General features: G+C 43.8%; 1 protein-coding gene across 3 annotated transcripts in view; it reads right to left on the bottom strand.

The window, feature by feature from the left end:
- The window catches only part of Nrg (Neuroglian), a 598,682-nt gene that overhangs the window by 58,398 nt on the left and 513,800 nt on the right, over positions 1-26,484 (bottom strand). For all 3 annotated transcript variants that reach the window (XM_080267325.1, XM_080267327.1, XM_080267326.1), the window contains 3 exons: positions 8,237-8,474; positions 5,441-5,556; positions 2,193-2,386 (listed from right to left, as the gene is read on the bottom strand). In XM_080267325.1, the coding sequence (XP_080123451.1) occupies positions 2,193-2,386; positions 5,441-5,556; positions 8,237-8,454 (528 nt within the window). In that variant the 5' untranslated portion in view covers positions 8,455-8,474. The remainder of the gene's footprint in view (positions 1-2,192; positions 2,387-5,440; positions 5,557-8,236; positions 8,475-26,484) is intronic.

Here is a 26,484-nt window from a genome sequence, read left to right as displayed (position 1 = left end):
CTCAATGTAGAGCCGCCTAAAGTGGAGAGCAGAAGAATAATAGAATAACAATAATAAGAGAGAGGAAGGATGGGAGAAACAGGAAGAGAGAAAGGCAGCCACAGAAAAGGAATGATAGAGGTGAGGGAGGAAATAAGTGGCACTACATCAAATGCATGGATGATGGTTGCAACCACCTACCACCTGACAGTGAATCCAAGGAAGACAAAAGTTATGACTATTGGGGTAAAAGGAAGCTTAGAGATGGAGAATAATCAGTAGCCTTATAATATATGGTAAAAAACAACAAAAAAAGTTTGCATTAACTACTTAGATTTGTGTTTGTGAAAGGAGCCCACAGAAAGATGCAGTGGTGTGAAAGTTTGACTGCAGGGTTTAAGTAGCTCTGAGTGTGCCATAAACATACGATACCAGGTGAAGGAGACTGATGTTGCATATGTGGCTCTTGCATGTTTCAGTGAGTTTTGATACTTGGGGGATACAATTTAGCAAAATGTGGGGGGTTGCAGATGCTACCTCAAATGCTCAAATGAATGATTGAGAAAATAATGGAGGAAGTTTAGAGATGCTGCCCCTCCTGACAAAGATGGAATTCACTCATGTACAGAAGAGAAATTTCAGGCTTCATGTGTACATAGTCTGATGATGCACAGTAGTGAAATTAAAGAAAAATGCTTACAGAAGTAAGCATAATGAAATGAGAATGGTGAGTCAGATGTGGAGTCACATTTAGGAAAATGTGCACAGATTTATGAGGGTACCTGGGAACTGACAGTGTTAGTGAAGTGATGTACACAGGCAGGGAGAAGTAGCTTGGACATAAAAAAATACTGTGTAAACATAACTGGGTAAAGCACTGCTGAGATCTAAACTTGCAAGAGACAGTCCCAGTTGGAAGATCAAATAAAACATGGGATGAGGTCCTGAGATGGGGTTCATGGACAATAGCCTTAGCTAGAATGCTACAGGGGCTATGCAGCTTGTAAAACGGGTAACATGGAAAACAAAAGAGGCTGATCTGTGCAAGCAAAGAGACCTTACACAACGTAAACAAGTCTATCTATCTGTTGTCAGAAACCTTAATCCTGTAAGGGGTGGCCACAAACAAATTGCCTCCATGTCACCCTGTCCCCCAACATTTCACTGCCCTGCTCCCAGCTCACATCCCCCTCTGTCATATACAGTACCTCTCCACTCCATCCCTCCATCTCATCCTTGCCTCCCCCTCCCTCTCCCCCCCTCCATCTCACTTACATACAGTACACTCTCCTCATCAATCTCTCACTCTCCCTCCTCGCCATATGGCCAAGCCACCTCAATGTATTTCTCCTAACGCATTCTATCATGTCCACATCCACACCACAATGCTCCTTCACTTTCCCATTTGTCACTGTCTCTTCATGTGACTCCACATCATCCTCTCAAATAACTCACGTATTTCCTTGAGTGCTCTTACACCACTCTAACTATGTTGCATTAATAAATGGGGTGGTCATAATCCACAAATAGGAGTACGGAAGTACAGCAAAGCCTCCAGTGAAATGGCTAACAAATACACTCATTCACTATTCTAGGCTTCAAAGTTCTCAGCCCTAACTGTCATTATAAAACTATTATGTTCCTTCCTTCTATCAATCATCAATAATCCTTGTCTCCCACTGCACATTTGCAAATGTAACTTTTTCTCCAAAACACTCATCAGCATTCTTCCTTTAACCCTGGTATTGTACATGGGCTAACAACAAATTCTATCAGTCAAAGGATTAACCATCTCTACTGCTTAATGTGATAATTCACTCAGATTCCCAATAATATCATTTAATTATTTTGTACACTCTCCATCTACTTCCTTCTTGGTTACTACTATCATTCTTGTAACTTACATCTATCTATCTATAGACAGACACCATAATCCTGTAAGGGGTGGATGTTTGAATTTAAGTCAGTTGTTTTATGGGGAGGGGCACTAACCCTCTGTCAATGCCCTAGCATGTATTCAATATGGACAGTGGGTGTTAGCACCGAAGTGGTGACATGTAGAGGTATGCGGTACGTAGGAGGGCTACTGGGCCTTGAAAGCAGGCTGTGAAGCCTATGCCCAGAGTCGGACACAAAAAATATATATATATATATATATATATAAAAGGAACAGAAATGTATATTTTACCTGTAAGAATTCTCCAACAGCCTACCTGAATCATCCAATACACAGAGGGCTTAGGATAGCCATCTGGTGGCTGACAGGCCAAACCAGTTGGGTCTCCTTCAGGGACAGGTACTGACGTTGGGTCCTCATTTTTAAAACTGTTCAACTCAGACTTGCGAACAAACACAGAGTTGGAGGTCGCAGTTCCAAGCTCATTTGTGGCAAAACACTGGTACTGTCCTGTTGATGAGAAACAAAAAATAACTACTCACAGCTTGCCAAAGGCCACTATGCTCCTGATGGGGCAATAAATGATGTGAACGATGGATGGAGGGATGGCAACAACAGGACAATATTTCACATGAATTAAGATATTTTATAAACATTTGCAGAAAGTAGTGCAGGTACCAAAGAAAAATACACAAAAACATCAACAACTTTGCATGCATATATATATATATATATATATATATATATATAATATATCATTCGTTCGTTTTTGAAGGCTCCAACATATTTGCACACGTCAGCCTTGGTCACCTAATGGTGGCTGTCCACGCTGCTCGATCTCTGGCAGCTTCCCTGTTCAGTCCCTTATCCCTGAGGTCACACTCAATGACCTCATCCCAGGTCCTTTTTAGTCTACTTCTTGCAACCCTAACCCTAACATTAACACTTCTCACTTTCTGCACCAAATTATCATCCCCCATCCTCTTCACATGCCCAAACCATCTCATTCTACCTCTCATCACAACACCAATACACTCCAGTCCCATCCTACCCCTCAACTCTTCTATCGTAAACCTACCCCCCCCCATGCCTCACACTCAGGGATGCACTTAACATCCATCTACAGCAATCATTGTCATTTCTGTACATCTGAGCCTGCGGATATCCTCTTCCTTTACTGCCCAAGTCTCACTACCATACAGCTTTACGCTTCTAACACATGCTGCATACAAAGATCCATTAGCACGGAGGGAGAGCCCTCTCAATATCAGGAAAGGCAACAGCTCCCCGAGCTTCTTCCAACCACTCCTCACTCTAGCCACAGAGCTAGCTCCAGCCTCACCTCCAGCACCTAACATGTCGCCCAAATAACATAACTCTTCCACACACTCATGGGACTCACCAGCAAGTTTAATCCTTTCACGCATAACAATCTCCACCTGCTCCCCCCGACACACTGCACACGTGAAATCTGCATTATCTCGCAGTCTACCTGTAATACCACTACATTTCTTATGCACCCACTTATCACAGACACTGAACATGATGGAATTACTTCCCATGCCTTTAAGGCAAATTGTACATGGTCATTCTGCCCTTCTTTGACAGTACCGCCACCAGCCTTAGATACCATCACTTTTGTTTCATCTGCATTTACTCTTAGGCCTTTGTGCCCCATACCATCTATCCACTTCCTAAAACCTTTTAATTCTCTGCAATCAACATCATATCATAAGCATACAACATCTCCCATGGGAGTCTATTCCTGAAGCCATATGAGAGGGCTTTCAAGTACCATGATAAACAACAAGGGGCTCAAAACTGACCCCTGGTGCACACCAAGATTCATGGTAAACTCATCACTTAAATCTCCATTAACACTTACCTAGGTGCAAGCACCCCCATACATGGCCATAACAACCTTAACCAGCCACTCCTCGATCCCAAGCTTTTTCATTGCCCATTTCACAAAGGCTTTCTCCAAATCAACAAAAACAAAGTACAGTTCCCTTTTCTTTCCTAGCTATATATTTTTCCTGATGCTATCGAACAATGAATAAGGCATCAGTGGTGCATCTCATCAAAACAGTATTCACTCTTTCTCTAATCGTATCTTCTAGAACTCTCTCCATTACCTTCATTATCTAGTGTAAAAGCTTTATGTTTAATTTCCTCTTTCCTGGGCATCGCCCTTCACCTTGTCCACATTTACAATTACACTCTTCAGCCAATCATCAGGGACAACACACACATATATAACTGCATGTATTAGGTCAGTGACTAACCTCACTCCTAATTCTCCTGAGGCTTTCAATATTTCACTCGTCAGCCAATCATCTGGGACAACACACTCATATATAATCGTATGTATCAGGTCAGTGACTAACCTCACTTCTAATTCTCCTGAGGCTTTCAATATTTCAACAGTCAACCAAGACACACCTGCTGCCTTCCCCACCTGCATCCTGCCTATTGCCCTGCTCACAGTAACAGCATCAACCAAAGGCCAAGGGCTAAACACTGGATCTGTAGGTTCCAAAACTTCCTTGTCCCAATCAAACTCCTCATTGTACAACCAGCTGTAATGCTCTCTTCATGTGTCTTTAATATCCTGTTTACCACTACCCTTGCTTCACCATTCTTCACACACTGCTCATCCATGATATCCCTTTTCTCCCTCGTCATCTGATTTGCCACCTTAAATATAATTTTCTTCCTTCACATACCATTTACGTTATCAAGGAAAAGTCTCTGTGACTCAACTTTTGCCCTGTAAATCTCTTTTCTAGCCGTATGCTTGGCAGCCACGTATTCCTCTCTGTTGTATATACATACACAATGCATATCTTGTATATCTTGCTACATTTTGATACTTTTGGGTCAAACCATGACACTTCATTAAGGCTGACTTTTCCTATGCTTCTACTGACATTCATCACTTTATTTTTACAAGAGTTATCTCCAGATTTTCCCCCCCACTAACAGTGTGTAAACTGTGGAAGTCAAAACCTGAGTTGCTGTGCTTTGAATGCAGGAATAAAAACCATTCATCCATCTGATAAAGGCTGTTATGGAATGAATCTTAAGTCCTCACTGAATAAATAGCTACTATGGAAAAGCATGCTTGTGTGATAAAATTAAAACAGAATAATGTTATATACTAATATTACGTAAGAAAATCACATATACACAAAGCGTGTCAGTATTTAAAAAAAAAAAAAAAAAAATGCTGCCTATAAAATTTATTACTCACAGTACCTGCACCAATTTGAGGAAAGTTGTAATATCTTGGAACACACTCCTGACTTATCATGAGGACTAGAGGCAGTCTTTGTATTAATCTGCTTCCTTTATTTTTCTTTGTTCCCATTATGAGCACAGTAAACACACAAATACTGCCTGTTATTTCCCATTCCTACCTAAACAGTTGATCTGCCAGTTTCCCCCAGTTCTGAGTACAAATTACAATGAAAAAGTTTTTATATTCTGGAAAACATCCCTGATCGATAAAGAAAACTACAGTACTGTAGTTACTTGCAGAGTATTAGGCAAAAGGGTTCTCACCAAGATCCTCATCCCGGGGTGAGGTGATGACAAGTGTGCCTCGGCCTGGCTGCTGGGAGATGCGGTTGTCGTATGTCTGCCAGTCAAATTCCTTTCCATTCTTTATCCACCGGTACCTGAAATACCACAAACATTAATCCTCTTAATTCAAATGATAAACTTCTAACATTTTATTCCTGCCAATTGTCAAAAGCATTTAGTTAGCTTGGTGGAGTATCATCAACTCAAAGGATTAAATATAGCTGTAATTAATCCCTTCATTACTATAAGCCCTTCCTCATATAATCATCTGGAGGGAGCAAAGAAAAAAAAATTAATGAGCTCATCCACTACAATTCATTCTTCAATTACTGTAGCTGTCATTGTTCTCCTACCACTCAGCATAATGACTACGGCAATTTTTTTCTTGCTACTCAGACAATTTTATTCAGCTCTGAGGAGACCTCTTGTACTAAAGGGATACAAAGATCACTTACTCCTCTTTTTGTGGGATATTAATTTGTCAATCTATCCAACTATTGCTGGGCTTCTTAACCTGTAAGAGGGATGGCCACAAACATACTTCCTCACCCACTGCCCTGTCCTCTGCCATTTGGGTGCTCTCCCTCTCCATCTCACATCTCTCTCTCTCATATATCTTTCCATTCCATCCCCCCCATCTCATCCTTGGTCTCTCCTTGCATCCCTCCCACTCCACCTCACTTACACACTCTTCTAGTCAGTCTCTTATTCTCCATCCTCTACACAAAGCTAATTACTTCTCTTCACACTTTCAAGAGAGGTGGTGAAGTGGGCAATAAGAAAGCTTGGAATCGAGGAGTGGCTGGTTAAGGTGGTTATGGCTATGTACGTGGGTGATCACACCCAGGTAAGGGTGCATGGAGATTTGAGTGATTAGTTTTCTATGAATGCTGGTGTGCATCATGGGGTCAGTTCCCTTAATGTTTATCACGGTACATGAAGCCCTCTAAGGTGACTTCAGAAATGGACTCCCATGGGAGATGTATGCTGATGATTTGGTGTTGATTTCAGAGAATGAAAGGGAGGTGGAGGAAAGATTTACGAAACAGAAAGACGGTATGGGGCACATAGGTTTAAGTGTAAATGCAGAAAAAACAAAAGTGATAGTATCAAGGGCTGGTGGTAGTAGTGTCAAACAAGAGAGAGAGCGGTGATGCGCAATTTGCCACAAAGGCATGGGAAGTATCCCTATCTCATGCAGTGTTTGTGATAAGTGGGTGGATAAGAAATGCAGTGGCATTAGAGGTAGACTGCGAAATAATGCTGATTTCATGTGTGTGGTGTGTCCGGGAGATAATGTAGCGAGGAGTGAAAGGACTGATCTTGTTGGGGAGTCTCTTGAGTGTGTGAAAGAGTTTTGTTATTGGGAAGATATGTTCTGTGCTGGAGGTGGGGCTGAAGCTAGCTCTGTGTTTAGAGTGTGGAGTGCTTGGAAAAAATTCAGGGAGCTGCTGCCTCTCCTGACATTGAGAGAGCTCTCCCTCTGTGCTAAGGGATCTTTGTATGTGGCATGTGTTAGGGGTATAATGTTGTACAGTACTGAGACCTGGGCAGTAAAGAAAGAGGATATTCGCAGGCTCAAATGTACAGAAATGGCAATGATTAGGTGGATGTGCAGTACGTCCCTGAGTGCGAGGCATGGGGGGGGGGGGGCTAGGTTTATGATGGAAGTGTTGAGAGGTAGGATGGGACTGGTGTGTGTTGTTGCTGTGATGAAAAGAGGTAGATTGAGATGGTTTGGGCATGTGGAGAGGATGGGGTATAACTGGGTGCAGAAAGTGAGAAGTGTTAACGTTAGGGGTAGAGTTCCAAGAAGTAGACCAAAAAAGACCTGGGATGAAGTCACTGAACATGACCTCAGGGATAAGGGACTAAATAGGGAAGCTGCCTGAGATGAAGCAGCATGGAGAGCTGCCATTAGGTGACCAAGGTTGACTCAAGCAACTGTGTTGGAGCCTTTAAAAATGAAACAAAACAAAATGAATGATATGAAACTTTCAATCACACTCACATCAATACCACAGTGCTCCATTACCTCCTCATTTGTCTGACTGTCTCTTCATGCTACTCCACATGCCCTAATCATTTTAAAGTATCAACCTAGCACAAATCTAAGATGAATCCAGCCAGCATATGTATCTCAATATCAATTCAATATAACCTAGCCTTACTGTGGTCTTATCAAAAACTGTTTTCTCTGTTCAATCAATCTCTATGAGTATAGACTTTGATTCATTTCATGTCTTTGTCTGGTCATGTTTTTAGTAGTTTAACATATTTTTCATCTGCAGTATGTGGAATACATTAGAAAACTATGACCACATGACAAGAGACTGATCATACCTGACTCAAATTTACTCCAACATAATGCACCAACTAATTTTTTCTGAACAAACAGTAAGCAATACACAAGCAAGCTGTGGCCACTGAAGACACATGATAAAAAATTTGCACAGGTATATGACTTAAAGTGTTATTAGCTCCTTAAAATCTCTGGTACAACTACATGGGCACAAACAGCATTATCTAATTAAAAATGAGAGAAGAGGAAAGGAACAAAGCTTTCTCTCCACTGGGGGTTGCCTTCACTGAAGGCAAAAGTTCCTATCCACTTAAAGCTTTTCTAGAAGATTACTGTACTATTTGAGAAGTGATTGTTAAACACATATACACACAAAGTCATATAGCCCATATACTGTTCACGTAAATTACAGAAAATCTCATACCGTACATTAGCTAACTAATAAAACAAGTGTAGGATGTACAACAACGTACTTAGGTGCTGGCTCCCCTTCAGCCTCGCACTCTATGATAAAGGGCTTGTCATTCTCATCTTGTCGGGAAGCCACCTGGAAGAGCAGCTCCTCGTTGGATGGTGGCTGCTTCGTCATCATGGGTGGGTATTTGATGATGGCCTCGCATACCATGCCTGTCAGCCCCACCACCAGCACCACCCTCAGCACACCCACACATGATAACCGCGTCTCCAGCATGGCCACCCTCCACGCCTCACCTGCAACATCACAAAGGTACGGGACATCAGTATTCAGATATCATCATCATTCCAAATGCTTTCCTTCACCTAAGAATGGAGTGGCGTAAGGTATTAAAGAAGAACATTAGTTACTGGTAAACACTATGGTAAGTCCTTCTTATCAGGCACCCCATTTGATATGCTTTTTACTGACAAATTTTCAGCAAATTATAATTTCCTATTTAAACATTAGTTACCCATTTAGTTGACTTGTAGGGAAAAGTAAAGTGATGGTCTTTGAGAGAGGTGAAGTCAGTGAATGTACAACGAGGTTGGATGGTGAGGAATTGGAAAATGTGAGTGCGTTTAAGTACTTGGGTAGTGTGATGAGTAAGGATGGAGGTTTGGAGGGTGAAGTGCTTGAAAGGGTACAGCAGGGAAGAATGGTTGCTGGTTCCTTGAAAGCAGTGATAAAAAACAGAGAAGTGAGCATGGAAGTGAAAAAGTTACTAAATGACAGTATTGTGATACCAACTCTAACATATGGAAGTGAAGCTTGGACGTTGTTGGAAGGACACAAGTCAAGAGTGAGAGCAGTGGAAATGAGTTATTTAAGAGGAGCCTGAGGAGACACATGGAGAGACAGGCTGACAAATGAGGATATAAAGGAGCGTTGTGGTGTGGATGTGGATGTAATAGGAAGCGTTAGGAGGAATACACTGACGTGGTTTGACCATGTGGAGAGGATGGAAGGTGAAAGACTGACGAAGAGAGTGTATGTGAGTGAGGTGGAGGGGGGGAGAGGGAAGGGGAGGCCGAGGATGAGATGGAGGGATGGGGTGGAGAGATATATGAGTGAGGGGGGTGTGAGTTGGGAGTGGAGCAATGAAATAGCAAGGAACAGGACAACGTGGAGGCGATTTGTTTGTGGCACCCCAAACGGGATTGAGGCGTCTGGCAATAGATAGATAGATAGTTTCCCCTCACGTATAGAAGCTGCTGTGTAAAAAGGTGTGGTATTTATGAAAACAACCATTCAGTTACTTATCAGTATCCTGAGGACCGTTTTTATTCAACTGCTATAAATACCATATAGGGTTCACTGCTTCACTCTCATCGGATTTGCACATTTTTAATTTCCAACATCAATGAAAATTCTAACATTATCATTTTACCAGCATCAGTGCTATATATATATATATATATATATATATATATATATATATATAATGAGCTACCGTACATTACAGAAAGCAAGAAAAAAAATATGGCAGAGGGTGAATTAATCGTCATGAGTAATGGGGCCACAAACTCATTCACTCACCTTCAGGCCCAGAATCCTGACCCACATTACAGGCATAACCATTCACAAATATGCACATTTTAAATCTTCTGCAAAATCATTATGCATGAAAACTCCACCAGCACAAACACTACCCAGGGGTAACGTTGCTAAATTACATATAACATCAATGACTAGTTTACATGAGTACACCGTAACTTCATTCCTCTTAGGCTGAACGAAAATGCCCAACAACATTCGCCGATAATCGCCTTTCTGTACTAAGATGGCGAGCTTGTATTACCATACTCAGTTACAGGTTCAGGGCTGCCAGTACAACACTTCATTACTCTGCACAGTTAGAACAAAATGACCTTACACAAACCATAATCTAAACATTACACACATGGTACCGAGGTCCGTTACAGAGTTCGATAATGTCTCCAGAACATGGTATCTCATGATAATCCTCTGATTATATGCTTAACTTCATAATATACCACCAACCATACGTGTTACACCAGACAGCTTTGCATCGGACTGTGTTTTTCATTCACTCCGGTAGGCAACACTACTTGGTATAAAGGGTCGGGGTCGAGACGACAATCTAATATCCTCAATAAGCAGACACGTTGTTTTCGATACCGATGACCTACGGCTACGGGAAATATAATCGATCAAAATGAAACTCTTCGGGGGCAACTCTGATTAGCCTTCTCTTTACCACTTAATAATTTCGTCCGAGTTTCGACGCTCGCACTAATAAAACTTTGCCCAACGCGCCGTGATTGCAACTTTTTTCTTGCAATGCCTCGATCTTCAGGAAAGTAATTTGCATTACAGTATGCAACACAGATTGTTATCTGTTTTTTTAGACTACAAAACGTGTAAAGAAAAAAATAAAACATACCTATTTGGGGGTACGATACGTTAAAAAGTCGCCAGTTCGTCGATGGCAGCCTGTTGACAGACTGAACACGCTGATTACCGACGATCTCGCCAACGGGACACAGTGCATCAAACATGCAAATATATAGGAAACCTATCGATGGAGCCTAACCTAACCTAGGCCTTTGCCCCCCAGACCCCCAAGATTTTAACCACGTAGGAATGCCACTTCACCTAACCTTGAAAGCCCCCGATTACTTATCAGGCCAAATCCCAGCGAGTCCTAACTTCACCTAACTCACCCAATCGCAAACTAACCTAACCTCTCCTAACAACTGAAATCAGCCAACCCTAAAACATCTCTAAGAAATTGTGCGTTAAGAGTCTTTATGTACCGGTATTTCACAGGTACGGTATATCTATAAAAAAAAAAAAAAAATGTCCAGCATCTACGGCATTCTATGATGCATAACAAGTAACCTGTGAAAGGCTAATTTCAACAGGAAATGTGGAAAGGCCGCGCCCGTGTGGCATAACATCGGTATTAATCTCGCGATAACGGTTTGCACCAAATATTCATGCCTGCCGTCAAAATTAGTCAAGGCATATCCCCCTCCCCAACCTTAATGCGCCTTGGCTACCGCTGTACAGTACATCAGTTATGTGGTACTTTAGAGTTACTGAACAGAGGGAATACAAAGACTGACTAAAGAAGGTATGGTAAATTCTTTCTCTCCCTCTCTCTCTCTAAATAGGATTCAGGAGGGGACGTATAGGCTGATGGACATTTGTGATTTCTTTAAATAGATTCCATTCGCCAAATGAATGCAAAATTGGCAGCTGACGTATTCTCCCTCTCTCACACACACATACACAAAATACGATTAGGGTACTTTTTTCGGAAACTTCCCATAGCTATTAGTCTGTGAGCACTCTGATAACAGTGATTTGCACTTTATGATCTTTATTTATTCTTTATTTTTGGAAAACCTGACGATGATGATAAGGATGATGGTGATGAAAGGTGGAGGAGGAGGAGCACAGAAAAGGTGGAGAACAACGATGATGAATAGAAATTATAGATGAAAAACAATGCACTACTAAATCAAGCATCTTTTAGTACAGGTCAATATTTTATTACAAGCATCACACAAAATGAGTGTTCTGTAGATACAATACTCCCGAGTCAAATACAACTTTCATAATTCTCTAGAACTGAGCGATCAAAAACTTCACTACGAAACGTCCACAAAAAGTACTCAGTATCCACCAAGCCGGCGTGATCCGCAATATATATATATATGCTAGTTGGTATCATACCTCCATGGCTGGCATACTTGATCTTCTGATAGTTTTCCTCAGTTCAGGTTAAATCTCTTGTACTGAAGGCATCAGTCAAGGTATGGCTTGCACAGACAAGTTTTATGCCTACCCTCTTCCACTGCCAAAACATTTTATTCAGCTTTCCTTATATCCTGATTTATCATTCAGCTATGGGTAGGTCTCTCGTGGTGAAGGGATGCGAAAATACATTCACCATGTATGATGCCGTCTTCACTCAAGTTCATTCCTGCTACCTTGCCGATTACTTCAGCTTTTATTCAGCTCTACCCACACTACACCCTGACACCTAACGCAAACCCTGTATAAAATTAAATTAACATATACCGATAATCTGATACAATAGCCTTAACAGTTAATTTACTGTAAGCAATGGCAACGAAAAGACTAAAATTAATCACCCGATTTTTTTTTTACCATTTATCGAATGTTTTAAAGCGTATCCCCCCCCCACAAAAAAAAAAAATCAACACAACTTTCTATTCTGGTTATCTTCGGACAAAATTTTCACGCTCAGATGAAACCTGCATGTCTTGAAAGCAATCACTCCTGCATCACCAAGACATTGTACTATATTCTTGCTATCTTAGGACCATTTTAATAAACTTTGGAGAAAATTGCACTGACATGGTTGGAACATCATCCCCTTCAAAATTTCATGTTTCCCTATACTGAATTAAATCGTCTGAAGGTATTAAACAAATGTCACTGAACAGAAGGATTAAACCAACCTCCATTAAGCCATTCTCAAACCAACGATGATCTTTGGTGTGTGTGTGTGTGTGTGTGTGTGTGTGTGTGTGTGTGTGTGTGTGTGTGTTTTCTTTCAACCGCTAGACCCAGATGATTTTAATTTAGTTAAGGATGAACTGGCTGAACCTCTCGCAGTGGATGTACTGAAGAGAAGCAGATGCCAGAACACGGGATAGCACAGGAGTCAGCAACCCGCATCCCAGAATTACCAGAGCTCACCCCCACCCCCATCCCATACCCTTCCAACGCTATTACGCCCGTTCGCAGCACCCTTTTCTTGACGAGTTATTATACAAAATAATATATATCTCTTATGCTACTTAAATTTTTGTACTATCGACATAATTTACCTCAGCAGCGTAAAAAAATAAAGTAAATAAATAAAAATCTAAACTACAGGCCTCAGCTGCAACTGGTCAATCTTCCTTACTCTCCGCCCACACACTCACCCTCACTTATATCCAACTGCCAGTCAACTAGGCCAACCTCAGTTCTTGGTTCTAATCATACGTTTCTCTCTCTCTCTCTCTCTCTCTCTCTCTCTCTCTCTCATGGCACTATACTGCCTACTTTAACATGGCCTAAAACTGCCGTCTCTCCACCTTGCATACTGAGCTGTAACGTGAGACTAAGATAAAAGTATGGTGGAACTCACGAAAGACGGGCAAAGGATAGGATGTGAAGACGCAGCATTCTCATTCTTCCACAAGCTACAGGAAATAAGCTGCAACAAGGACACAAATCTCGCCAAGTTAAGGTGAACGAACTGCAGGTCACAACTTTCTTCTCAGCATATCTTCATTCACATTCTCTCATCTTCAACTGCATTCCATACCAATCCACTTCCCACACTTTTAGCCATACCGGTACCTTTTATTCAGTAATTATATACGAACTATCTTTTCTGCTCACCTCCCACTATGTTCAGTCTATTCCACTATAATAACCCCCCCCCCTCTCTCTCTCAACTATTAGCAGCATTAATGTTTCACAAGGCAAGGCTGAAGCTACATTATGGATACTAGGAGATACTCTTGACAGGAAACCGTAACACCTCCTCCTTAGGGATTTTTTTTGCCCAATACACCCTAATATCCTCTTGCATGCTACTGCTGCGAATTACGTCATTAAATTTATACAAACAACACACACGGGAGTACTCAGGCGTAACATGTAAAATAAATCACCAAAGAGAAGTGCTACAAGTCTCCCATCTCAGCGTGGAAAAGGATCATTGTCAAGAGTCACAGTCAACACCAAAGACTTTTTCATTTTTTTCCTCTTTTATAATCAAGAGGCAGTCTGTTCTCCCAATTCAGCGCTCATATTTTTCTCTGCTATTATATGAGGATCGACGCTCCAATAATACACTGTACAATGGATGAAAAAATATCCTTACTTTTTAATTTTTCTATTTTGAAACATCAGACGAAATTTAAATATATTCTCCAGTAATTCCACATTCATATGAATGCCTGGTGTTTTTATAACTACTGTACAGTACAAAGACAATTCTATCTACCTATCTATCTATATAGAAATATTTGCCTTACACACACACACACACACACACACACACACACACATACCACTCACTGTGAAACCATCAATCAAATGGGTATGGATAGTTTATGTACGGCAGGTACTGTACTGTTATTCAAGAGACAAAATTCAACAACAAAAATATAAAGGGAGGTAATGTGTGTGTGAAAGGGGGGGATTAAGAGAAGGGACGAACAGAGAAAAGGCATAGGTTGCGAAATAGAAGACTGGCAGTGGACAGAGATAGAGAAAACGGTTAGAAGGAAGGCAGAACAGAGAAAATATATAAATGGTGAAAAAGAAGATAGCCGCAGCAGACAGTGATGCGGTGTAAGGCTGGGGGAAGGGTACGAGAGATAGAAGGTACAAACGGTAAAACATATTGATACAAGAGTGGTTGGGTGTGGTGTAAGCCTGGGGGTTTGACTGTTTCGTCGGTAACCTCCCCCCCCCCTTCCAATCCCTGGTCCCCCACCCTCAACAGTGAAGGTGGAGAGAAGGGAGAGGGAGGGGAGGGTGGAGGTAAATTTCAGGTCAGACGTCTGTGCCTCCACTACTGCAGTTTTTGCACTAAGACTTTGGTGCGGCAAAGAAGTTTGTGCTAGTCGTTTACTTCAACAGAAACACACACACACACACACACACACACACACACACACACACACACACACACACTGAAAAGCAAAACGTCAATTTGCGGTATATATATATATATATATATATATATATATATATATATATATATATATATATATATATATATATATATATATATATCGTGTATCGTATAACCTAATGGAAAATGATAGACGCCAGGTACAAAAGCCAGCTTCTTCGACTGCGTTTACTTCACTACACTCGCAATTAAGGGATGTCCATCACTTTCCTCCCTGACGCATCATGTCATAAAGTGTCATCATCTATGAACAAAAAAGCACGCCAAGCCTCTCTCAACTTAGGAGTGTTACCCAATGGTGGAATATGACAAGCGGAAGAGGGGAAATGTAAGGCCAAGTTTCGTCCCCGACTGTGCTCTAGATCTAGCATCAATCTGGCTAGCATGGCAACTGTGTGGCTGTACAAGCATGGAGCTGTATTGCAGCTGCAGGCATCCAAAAAATCAGGCCACCAGTTTCATTCACACGAGGGAGGGAGGAGACAGGCCTGCACGTATGAATACTCGTATGAGAGAAGCCTGCACACATGTATGTGTGTGTGTATATATATATATATATATATATATATATATATGAGAGAGAGAGAGAGAGAGAGAGTGAGAGAGTTAAATCGTCTGGCAGTAAACACTTCCATTCCGCTGACTTTTTATTCCTGGAATGACCACGGTAATTTATCCACTATAGGGCAGAACTCTATTAGCGAAGGGGTAAATGATGGCTAGGACCAGTTCCACAAGTCTACATTAGCGTTGTAGAATCGTCTGGAAGCAGAAAGAATGAAATTAAAGGTACCTCATCTTAATCAAGGACTTCGCTCTATAACCAAGGCTATCCTGTGGTCATTGCTTCCCTCCGTGGTCAATACCGTACCTAATTATAGCAAACCCCACTCCAAGTCAAGCTGAGGGAACTATTTAAAGTGGGTGTGAATGAAGGCCACTCTTGAGCATGTGAGGGCTTTGCAACTTGCCTACCTACACTATCCTGCTGCACAGTCCTATCCCCCCGACCCCCCATTCCGGACTATCTATCTTACCCTCTCCCACCCAATGCAGGACCCCTCCCCATTTCACCCTACCCTATCCAACCTCGGCATATCTACTCTCCACCCCACTCCGGTCAATCTATCCTCCCCTACCCCACCCCACCCGGACTTCTCCATCCACATCAGCATATCTATATCTGCCAAATTCCATCCTATCCCACTCTGACCCATCTACCGTCCCCCATCCCAATCAATCTACCGCACCCCATTCAGGAATATGATACCCATCCAACCTCAGTTTAGGCTATGTATTCCACCCCAACCTCATCGCATTCCAAACCATCAGCATCCAACCCATCCAAGTCTAACTACCCCATAATATCCCATCCACCCTGCTCCAACACACCCATGCAACCTGCCTCCCTCCCCTCCCCAACCCCAGTTATCTACCCCACACCATTCCGGACTCTCTATCGTACCTCGAAACGCCACGTCCCATGCATCTACCTTCCCTTATAAAAGCACTGACACCTTGGCCCAATGTGTACAAGCTATCTGTTTCAACATATGGTGTAGTGTATATCGTGAGAATTAGTCACACGAAACAGCCCTTGTTGTCAGAGGCACGTGGATAAACAGATAAGTTACACAGATATAGACTGATAGGAACCCACACAAACACATGCGAGAGAGAGAGAGAGAGAGAGAGAGAGAGAGAGAGAGAGAGAGAGAGAAAGGGGGGAGGGGAGTGAGCCGTGCAAGATTAATGAAGGGAGGCAGAAAGGGGAGGGAGGAAAAAGGGGGGGCACAGGCGGGAGGAAGGGATAGCAGGAAAGGGAGCATAAGAGGGAGGGAGACCATGAGAGAAAAGTGGTGGGGGGGGGGGGAAGGCATGGATGAGGTGAGGGGGAGGAGACAGAGAGAGAAAGAGGGAGGGGATGGATGAATAGGAAGGATGGTACGGGGAAGGGAGAGAGGGAGATGTCTGTAAGTTGCCCCGGGAAGGATGGAGGGGATGAGGGGAGAAGGCCAGAGGAGGGGTAAAGGGCAAGAAGGGGAGAGGGGTAAAGAGGAAAAGGCCAAGAAGGGGGGCTAAGGAGGCAAATGATAGAGGAAGGCAAAATGTTAGAAAAAGGAGAAAGCCCAGAGGAGAAGTGGGAAATAACAGGAAGGGGTAGACAAGAGGAGGGGAAAAGATTAGGCTAAGGAGGGAGACAGAAGTCGGATGGGACAGGGGCAAGAAGTGGGGAAGGGGAGGCAGGAGAGGGGAAAGGAATATGGAAGGATGAGGGCAAAACCAGGGAAAAAGAGCAAGAAGATGGAGGTAAGGGGAGAAAGAAGGAATATGGAGATGAGATGGAGAGGGGGAGATGAGATGGAGTGGGGGAGACGAGGGAAAAAGACAAGAAAAGATGGGTGAAGGTCATACTGTGAGGGGGAAGAGACGAAGATGAATGGGACACCAACAGGGATGAGGGAGGCCAAAGATTCGGGGAACTGGGAGAGGAAAGGGCAAAAATGAATGAATGAAGGAGAGAGAGAGAGAGAGAGAGAGAGAGAGAGAGTTGCCATTCAAAAACAAAAGACTAGTGCTGAATACCTCAACAACTAAGTGTTTACCCAGACAGAACCTCCTCCCATGGGTTCAGTGAGAAGTTGTGGGGTTTTGTGGGAGGGTAGAGGGGGTTGTGGGGGGAGAAGAAAGGCTTGTGAGGTTGTGGAGGAGCTTAGGGGGCTGAGGGGGTGGAGAGACTTGAGAAACATTAAAGTACAGTGGCAAAAATGCAAGAAAGGGTTGTGGTCGGGATAACTGTGGGAAAAGAGTGAGGAATGGGAGGCTGTGAGGGTGTAGGGTGAACTGTGGGGGAGCAGACACTTTTATGGGGAAATATTGTAATGCTGGATATAAGGAGAATCACGTTACTGTTATAAATTTCGTACAACATACAGCGTCTTCCCTAAACCTATCAAGCCAGTGCCATGTTCAGTCCGCTGCTCCCTTCTCCATCCTTCTGCTTCGCCTCTTCACTCCGATTAAGTATTTCACTTACTTCATTGCTACCATCACCTGACGACTTTGTTCAGCTCGAACATACTTCTGGCAGTGAACGACTTAATGAAGACTATATCTAATTTCTCCAGTTTGAAAAAAATATATATACGGCACTAGATTATACATAAATATTTACAAACTTGCTGTTCTAGAAGTTCACGTCCAGTATTGCAAAATTAACAGACCCGCCTGGCAACAAATTTTCATCCCTCTTCTGTTCATTTCTTAAATGCACTTGTTAGCCGTTACTCTCAGTCCTTTATGTATGCAAAGGGTCAACTGTAGAACTGTCTTCCCCTGTCTGTATTTCCTACTGCCTATAACCTTCAGTGTGTCCAAGCATCGAAAAATGAACGGATCCTGAATTTGTTTTTTGTTTTGTTTTGTTTTTGGAGGGAACAAGCTACCGGGGTTCTGGCCTTTGGTTCCTTCTTCCTTGCATAAAAAGGGATGATTCTACCAATACCTTCATAATACTTCACGCTGCAACAGAATCACGTAGCTACCTGTATAAAAATATAAATCTAATAGCTTATCCACATTAAGCTTTCTAATGCAAATCCAGAAATTCAAAGTCTGGGAACCTGCAAAATCTGCTCCTTGCAACCAAATTAAAAAAATCAAGACCACTTCGTTTTTAGATGTCTGGACACTGCGTATGAAAAACTGAAGGTCACAGGAAGAGGGAAAAAAAAGAACGGAGGTTGACTAAATGTATACAGTACCCGGTATATGAAGCTTTAAAATTACCTGATATATCTAGACTCGTATACCACAGAAAAGGGGTGAGAGCTTCGACAAACATAACGGTACACAAACTTTAAAAATATATATTCACAAACAACGAGAAAACCGAAGAGGAGGAGCAGCCAAAAGGAGAGGAAACAGAAAGAAAAGAAAACAAACACAAAATTCCAAGAGAACGATGAAGATAAAGGACTTGAGCAGGCAGGAGACGGAAAGACGGAGCGGGAGAAGGTGGGTGGGGAGAGGAGACGCTGAAAGTCGGCGGGAGGGAGATACAGTGAGATTGGTGTGCGGTAGGTCCCAAGGCCATTATTACACACACACACACACACACACACTCTCTCTCTCTCTCTCTCTCTCATTTAGGCTCCACAGCAATTCACGGGTTCCCCCTCGGCCGGCAGTCAGTATTAATGGGTGAAAATAATGGCCTAAAACATATGCAAGGGACGATATTACTGGATATTGCTCAGCGCTCCACCTTATTGCTTCTCTTTCTCTCTCTCTCTCTCTCTCTCTCTCTCTCTCTCTCTCTCGTTTACATGGATCTCTATGTTCTCTAATAACCAACTGAAAACAAAATGGTTGACAGAAAAAAAAAAAAAAGGAAAATGTGTCATCATCATCATCATCATCAGCTTGTTTAACATAACCAATTCTTCAAAGTCTGTTCCCATTTTCCTTTCAGATTCCAATTTACGTACCCAACATACTGCAAGGCAAGTTCTGGAAGCTTTTACTGACCAATCCACCTCAGAAGCACATAGGAACAAAGGGGGAAGAGGAGGAGAAGCTCACAACACACAAAGCATAGAATTCACGTAGACAGGCGGACAGGGAGGAAAATGAGGAGAGGTAGGGTAGGGGGAGAAGATGTGATGCCTACAGAGGATGAGAAGTACGGGAGAAAAAGATGACGGAGGAATCAGGGGAAACGGAGATGAGGAAAGTGGCCAAAGGAGAAAGATATGAGGAGAGAGTTTAGGGAAGATGAAAAGAGTCAGTACAGGAAATAGAGGAGATGAGAAGCGGAAGTTGGGGAGAAGGAGATGAGGAGAGGATACAAGACGTGGGGAAATATGAAGATGATAAAACGAAGTAAGGGAGAGATAGTTACTGGGTTGAGGGAAATGGAGATATCGAAAATGGGTACACAGGGGACTCAAAACATGGTATGGTACGACAGAGAACAGGTGAAGAAGGTGGGTTATTTAAGAGGTATACAGACCACGCAGACTTTACGTGACAATGGCAGAAAAGGCGAAGAAGCATGCTGACGAGGACGAAGACGAAGGTATGGTCACAAAGAAGAGAGAATTTTGTCCTTAGAGAATGAACATAGAAGGTAGAAACTGGAGGTGAGTATGGAACTGGTGGTGGAAAGACGACCAGGGGAAGAGTGAGAATGAGTGAACTGGAGGTGGGCGAGGAAGCGGAAATTGAAGACGCGCCGATGGTGAGGGGGGAGGTGTGTGTGTGTGTGTGTGTGTGTGTGTGTGTGTGTGTGTGTGTGTGTGTGTGTGTGTGTGTGTGTGTGTGTGTGTGTGTGTGTGTGTGTGTGTGTGTGTGTGTGTGTGTGTGTGTGTGTGTGTGTGTGTGTGTGTGTGTGATTATAATGTGAGGAAATAGATGAGGTGAAGAAGGGAAGGGGATATATGGCTGATGGGATGATGCGTGGTTCAGGAGGCAGAGATGGAGGTTGACATCAAGGGAGGGGAGGTGGACTTGAGGGACGAGGAAGACTGAGCTGATAGAGGTGGTGTGTGAGGTGAGGTTGACGGGAAGCTGAGATGAGGAGGGATGCAGACTGAGGTGAAGGGGCAGGCCTACTAAGATGAGGGAGAGAGTAGCTGAGTGGATGGGTGAGAGTAGGGAGTGAAACTGTGAGAGGCTGACTGAGGTGAGGGGCGGCGTCTGGTGGTTGAGGTAAGCGGGAGAGGTTGACTGAACTAAGGAGGAAGGGGTGAAGGGGGGGAGGAAGTTACCCTGACTGTGGTGGAGCAATTGGCCACTTGGGAAATTATCACCGAAGCAGGAGGGTGAATTGGGAGGGGAGGAGGAGCAGCAGCAGGAAGGGAGGAGATGGGAGCAGTAGAAGGAAGGGAGAGGAGGGGAGGGAAGCACCAACAGCAGGAAGCTAGGAAAAAAGAGCACAAAGAAGATGAAGGAGGCAAGGTGGGAGAATTGGAGGTTGGGGGGGGGGGGAAGGAGGGGAAGGAGTGGTGATAGATAAAACAAGGAGAGGGAAGTGGTGTTAAAGGAGCGATATATAGCCAGAATGGAAGAGGGGAGAGGGTGATACTGATACAGACAGCGGCAGGTAAGAGGAATGGAAGAGGGGACAGAGGTAAGAAGGCAGTGAGGGGGGGGGGATATAAATGATGGGGCAGACGGGAGGGGGAAGAGACTGATACAGGCACAGACAGGGAGAGGAGACGGGTATCCTAAATATTAAGTGAGTACAAAGGAAAGCGAACAGCAACAGACCTGTTGGTCCTTTCGTGACTGTCTGGCATAGGGAAGGTTGTAACTGACAAAAATATTCCATCAGTTAAGGACAAGAATGGTAAAACAGGAAGAAACAGGAAATGGGGGGGGGGGTATATGGGAGGAAGCAGGTAGAGGAAATGAGGCACGTGGGGGAGGGGGGGAAGGGTGACACAGAGGAGGCAGGGAAGAAGAGGCGATACAGGGAAGGGGGGGATAGGAACGAGTGAGAAGCGTTGCAGCAAGTGAAGAACGGGATGGGGAGGTGATACAGAGCACCGGAATGTGCTCCAGGCTCTAACGCCATCATTGGAGACATCTGCACACAACTCTACCTAATAACTTGGACTAAAAGAAAAAAAAAAATCAGTGTAAATAGTTTACAGTATATCAATCGGTGGTCATGGTTGCAAATACTGTACCGACTAGCTACAGACCACGTACCGTATAAATTTAGAGATAACAACGCAAATAATCAACTCAGTGCATAAACACACACACAAACACACACACACACACACACACACACACTGAATACGTTTACATCCTTTGGTCCTCTCGTGTTGGGTCCTGAAAAGAACCATTTCAAGCTCAATGGCGAAGGCAGAGCAGGGTAGCAGGGTGAGATCAGTGCAGGGCAGGTCAAGGAGAGAGCAGGGTAGGTCAAGGAGAGGGCAGGGTAGGTTAGGGCAGAGCAAGACAAGGCAAGCAGGGTAGGTTAGGGCAGAGCAAGACAGAGCAAATGGGATCAGGAAAAGACAGAGGTGAAGTGGGGCAAAGCAGACGGGAAGGAGGGGCAAGGATATGGAGACGGCATGGCAAAGAAGGGGGGGAGGGGGAGGGGAGGGGGGACAGAGGAGGGGAGAAGAGGGATCACGAGCAACGTAGGACAGGAGAGGTTCGGACAGAACAGGACAGAATAAAGGAGGAGGGATGGGGGAGTGAGGATTGCCTACGGGATCACCATGAGACGCGGTGGCAGAGCGAGGGGTGAGGGGTACGGACAGACGGGGTGACGGAGGGTGAGGGAGAGGGGGTCCGTCTGATGGAATGAACACCTTCCGAGCAATGCTTTTGTTATTCCTGCGAACACGGAAATATTTTTGTAACAATCTCCTCGTAGTTAATGCGCAAAAAATCTTCCGCATAACTTCTTCAAAACAATACTGTTATCTTAGTCAGTGTATTCGTGCCACCACCGGACGATTTTACTCAGCTTAGGAAAGATATTGGTAGTCCCGTTTCAAAGCCTGATATCTGAAGACAATTACTGGGATGGAAGTAGGCTTAGTGGGGGTCTGCTAAACTGTCTATCCTACTGCTTCATTCAATAATACTGGCTTCGTGGTCTGTTCTGTAAAGATAAACACTAAATGATTTTGCAGTTATTAGAAAAGAAAAAAAAAATCCCATTATATCTTTGCAACCACTAAAATACTTTCCATCCCCTCTCCACAACTCCACCACATTCTTCTCCACCATCACAACCTCTAAATCGTCCTCCTCCATCTCCATTCCACACTCCCCTCCTCCATCACACACTAAATCAACTTCTTAAATCACTATTCCGTACATTAGGCAGCTCCATCACCTTATCCAGTCTCCCCCAGCCCTCCCCATCCCGTCATACATCCCCGCCTTCCTGTCCCACTAACCATGGCACCTCCATATACCTACATCCAATAGCTACCGTACTTTCACGTCTTGCCTTCCACTCACTCTGCCGAAGTTTTCCTCCTCCTCATCATCATCATCATCATCATCACCACCACCACCACCACCATACCTTTTCCATCCTGTACAATAACGTAACATCTTCCTCATCAACATTTCATTCTGCTCATATCAACCCACAGCATCTCTTCCACATCATGAACATTATATCATACTCTTATCCACCCAAACCAATTCATTCACATTATCATTTCGTCTAAGGTCACTCTTCCAGCTAACTTAATCTTCTACCTCTCCATCTCCCCCCCTGCCACTCCACCCAAACTCCATCTTGCTCACTTCCTGCCTACTTTGACTTCCAGTTCTCCCTTCCCCTCCTTCCCAGGTGCTCCACATCATTATTCCACCGTAGCATACGGTACTCTGCCTGTTTAGTCTAACTTCTACCTCTCCTTCTCCTCCACCCTGCCACTCAATCATCACTCCACCCTGGCTACGAGTACTTTAACTTCCACCTCTCCTTTTCCATCCACTCCATCTGCTCCACGTCCTGCCCTGCCTATTTAAACAATTACCTCTCTTCCTTCCCTGCCACACCATCATCACTCCATACTGCCTATTTTCGTTTTCATTTCTCCCACCTCATGCACTCCACCTCTTGCCCTACTTTGCCCTCAGCGTGTGCTCCTCTCTCCACACCTCACCACCACCACACACCTGCAGCCTCCCCTAAATAATAAACACAACGTGACCAATCTCTGCCTCCTCTCGATCAATACCGTACCACTACACCACCACCACCACCACCAATCAACATCACTGCTCTCCATCTCCACCATCTACCACTCCAAATCACCACCCATCATTCCATCACCTACACCAATGGTCTCCATCCCCACCATCCATCACTCCACCACCGCTACTACCACCAGTCAACACCATCGATCACTCCATCTTTACCATCAGCCACTCGTTCACCACCATCATCACCACCACCACCACCATCACCTACATCAGTTTCCACCACCACCACCCATCGCCCTCTCGCCATCACTCTCCATCCTATCACCAAACACAAACACCATCAATCACCATAACTGTCATCACAAACACTGGATCGTCCCTACCATCAGCATCACAAATTATTCCATGTATACCACCATCCCAACAACATCATCAGTCATAAATCAACATCAAACCGAACTTCACTGCTACAAAATGAAATTTGATCATTAACTACTGCTGCTGCTACTACTACTAGGAATAACAAAAATAATCATCATTATAACCCTTTTTTATGCTTATTAATGTAAACCTAACATATTCTTTAAGGATACAACCACAGCCTACAATATATACTTGTATACAGCAGCTCTCTCTCTCTCTCTCTCTCTCTCTCTCTCTCTCTCTCTCTCTCTCTCACACACACACACACACACACACACACACACACACACACACACACACACAGTCACCATTCCCACCCAAATCTCATTTCTTAAAAAAATAAATAAATAAAGGCAAAATAACATAAATGCGACTCGGTGCATTTCCACAGCTATGAATTTACAGAATGGAATATCTGATGATTCCCCACAGCTGAGTAAAAAATAAATAAATAAATAAAAATCGACCAAAAATTGATAGCCTACTCGGTAATAACAAGAGATTAGTGATGGGTTCCTGAGTCCTACACATGAATAAAAAAAAAAAAATGGTGGATTTCCTTAACACTGAATCTAAACGAGTTAAAAAAAAATATGATTAAATTAATCTCTAGATCCACAATAAAAAAAAAAAAAGACCATTCGCATTTCTAGATCTCCACCATGGGTAAAAAAAAAAAAAATCGTGAAGCAGAGACCCTGGCTGCATTCCCCTAAGCTTTGAGTGGACTTGTGATGAAACGAGGGAGAGAGATTAGTTTAGGAGGGGGTCTTTGATAGCGCTGGGCTCGCCTCTTTGATAATGGGGTGGCTGGAGGCACATAATAGCAGCAGGCAGGGAGAGCAGGATATGATACTGAGAGGGGAAGGAAGGATGGATGGATGGATGAACAAAGAGCAGCACGCGGGGACTGAAAGCCGTGGGATGGGTGGGTGGATGGATGGATAGATAAGATACAGATACAGAAGAGCAGGATATGATACTAAGGAGGGAAGGTTGGATAGATGCATGGATAGGTAAGGCAGATAAAGAGCGAGCAAGGAGATAAAGACACGATACTGTGGGAAGGAGAAGGTGGATAGATGAATGGATAAGATACAGATAAAAAAAGTCAAAGAAGATACTAGCGAAAAATGGATTGGCTGGTGCCGAGTAGATGGTCGGATAGACACAATATAAATGATTAGACAGATGGATAGATAAAACAGACAAAAAGAAGGATAAAGAGATACCAGTGATAGATGGATAGATTGGTGATGGGCAGATGTACAGATACAGACAGAGTACAGATGGGGATAGACGAGGACTTGGTATTGCAAGATGACGATGATTAAGGAGACGAATAAATGTATATACTATTAGTAAATGAGATGGATGGATGGGCAGAGAGATGATGAATACAAAAATGGGTTGACGTATGGTTAACCCTCCACTCTTCCACCAAGTCTGCTCCAACTCAGACCAAAACTGATATTGCACACACACACACACACCACACACACACACACACACACACACACACACACACACACCAACGTTCCGCGAATGCAATGATATTTAATTTAATGGAGAGTCAAGTGTGTGTGTGTGTGTGTGTGTAGAGAGAGAGAGAGAGAGAGAGAGAGAGAGAAAGGAAGGGAAAGGTGAATGCCGAGGTAAGATTGAACAGGTGACTGAAGGGATGGTGGAGTACCGTAGTAATGGGTGTCGGTGGGGGAGGGTGTACTGTACATGTGGGAGGAATGACAGGAGTGGCAATAGGCAGAGAAGGAGGTACTGTACAGAACACATGCAGCTTTTAGAGGAGTGACAGTGAACTATTAGAAGTAGTAAAAAAAAAAAAAAAAAAAAAAAAAAAAAAGAAGGCTATACCCTGTCCACCAAACCCTACAACCAAAACCAGTAGGAAAACGTGATGGATAGAGGATTAGGGCAGGGATCAGGGAAGGGGGGCAGGACAGTTTGCCATGGGTGTAGAGAGATGTAAAGGGTGTGAGAGAGTGTAAGAAGATGGGGAGAGGGAGCGAAGGTGCAGGGGGACAGGGAGAACAGGAGAGAGGTGGAGGAGGGTGGGGAACGGGAATGGAGGGTGAAGGAAGGTGGGGAGGGGAAGGGGAATAGAGGGTGAAGGAAGGTGGAGAGGGGAAGGGGAATGGAGGGTGAAGGAAAGTGGGGAGGGGAAGGGAAATGGAGGGTGAAGGAAGGTGGGGAGGGGAAGGGGAATAGAGGGTGAATGAAGGTGGAAAGGGGAAGGGGAATGGAGGGTGAAGCAAGGTGGGGAGGGGAGGGGAAATGGAGGGTGGAGGAAAGGGGGGAGGGGAAGGGGAATGGAGGGTGACGGATAATGGTGAAGGGAAGTCGAAGGTGTAGGGTGGTAGAGGGTGAGGGGTGAGGCAGCTGGGGAGGGGGAGATGACTCTGAAGGGGAGGGATGAAGAGGGTCCCGCGGGAGGG

This window comes from Coenobita brevimanus, chromosome 23 (genome assembly GCF_032717465.1).
Source record: "Coenobita brevimanus isolate Jiangsu-jjx chromosome 23, ASM3271746v2, whole genome shotgun sequence".
In the NCBI taxonomy this organism is placed as follows: Eukaryota; Metazoa; Arthropoda; class Malacostraca; order Decapoda; family Coenobitidae; genus Coenobita; species Coenobita brevimanus.
This window is presented reverse-complemented; position numbering and strand designations above follow the sequence as displayed.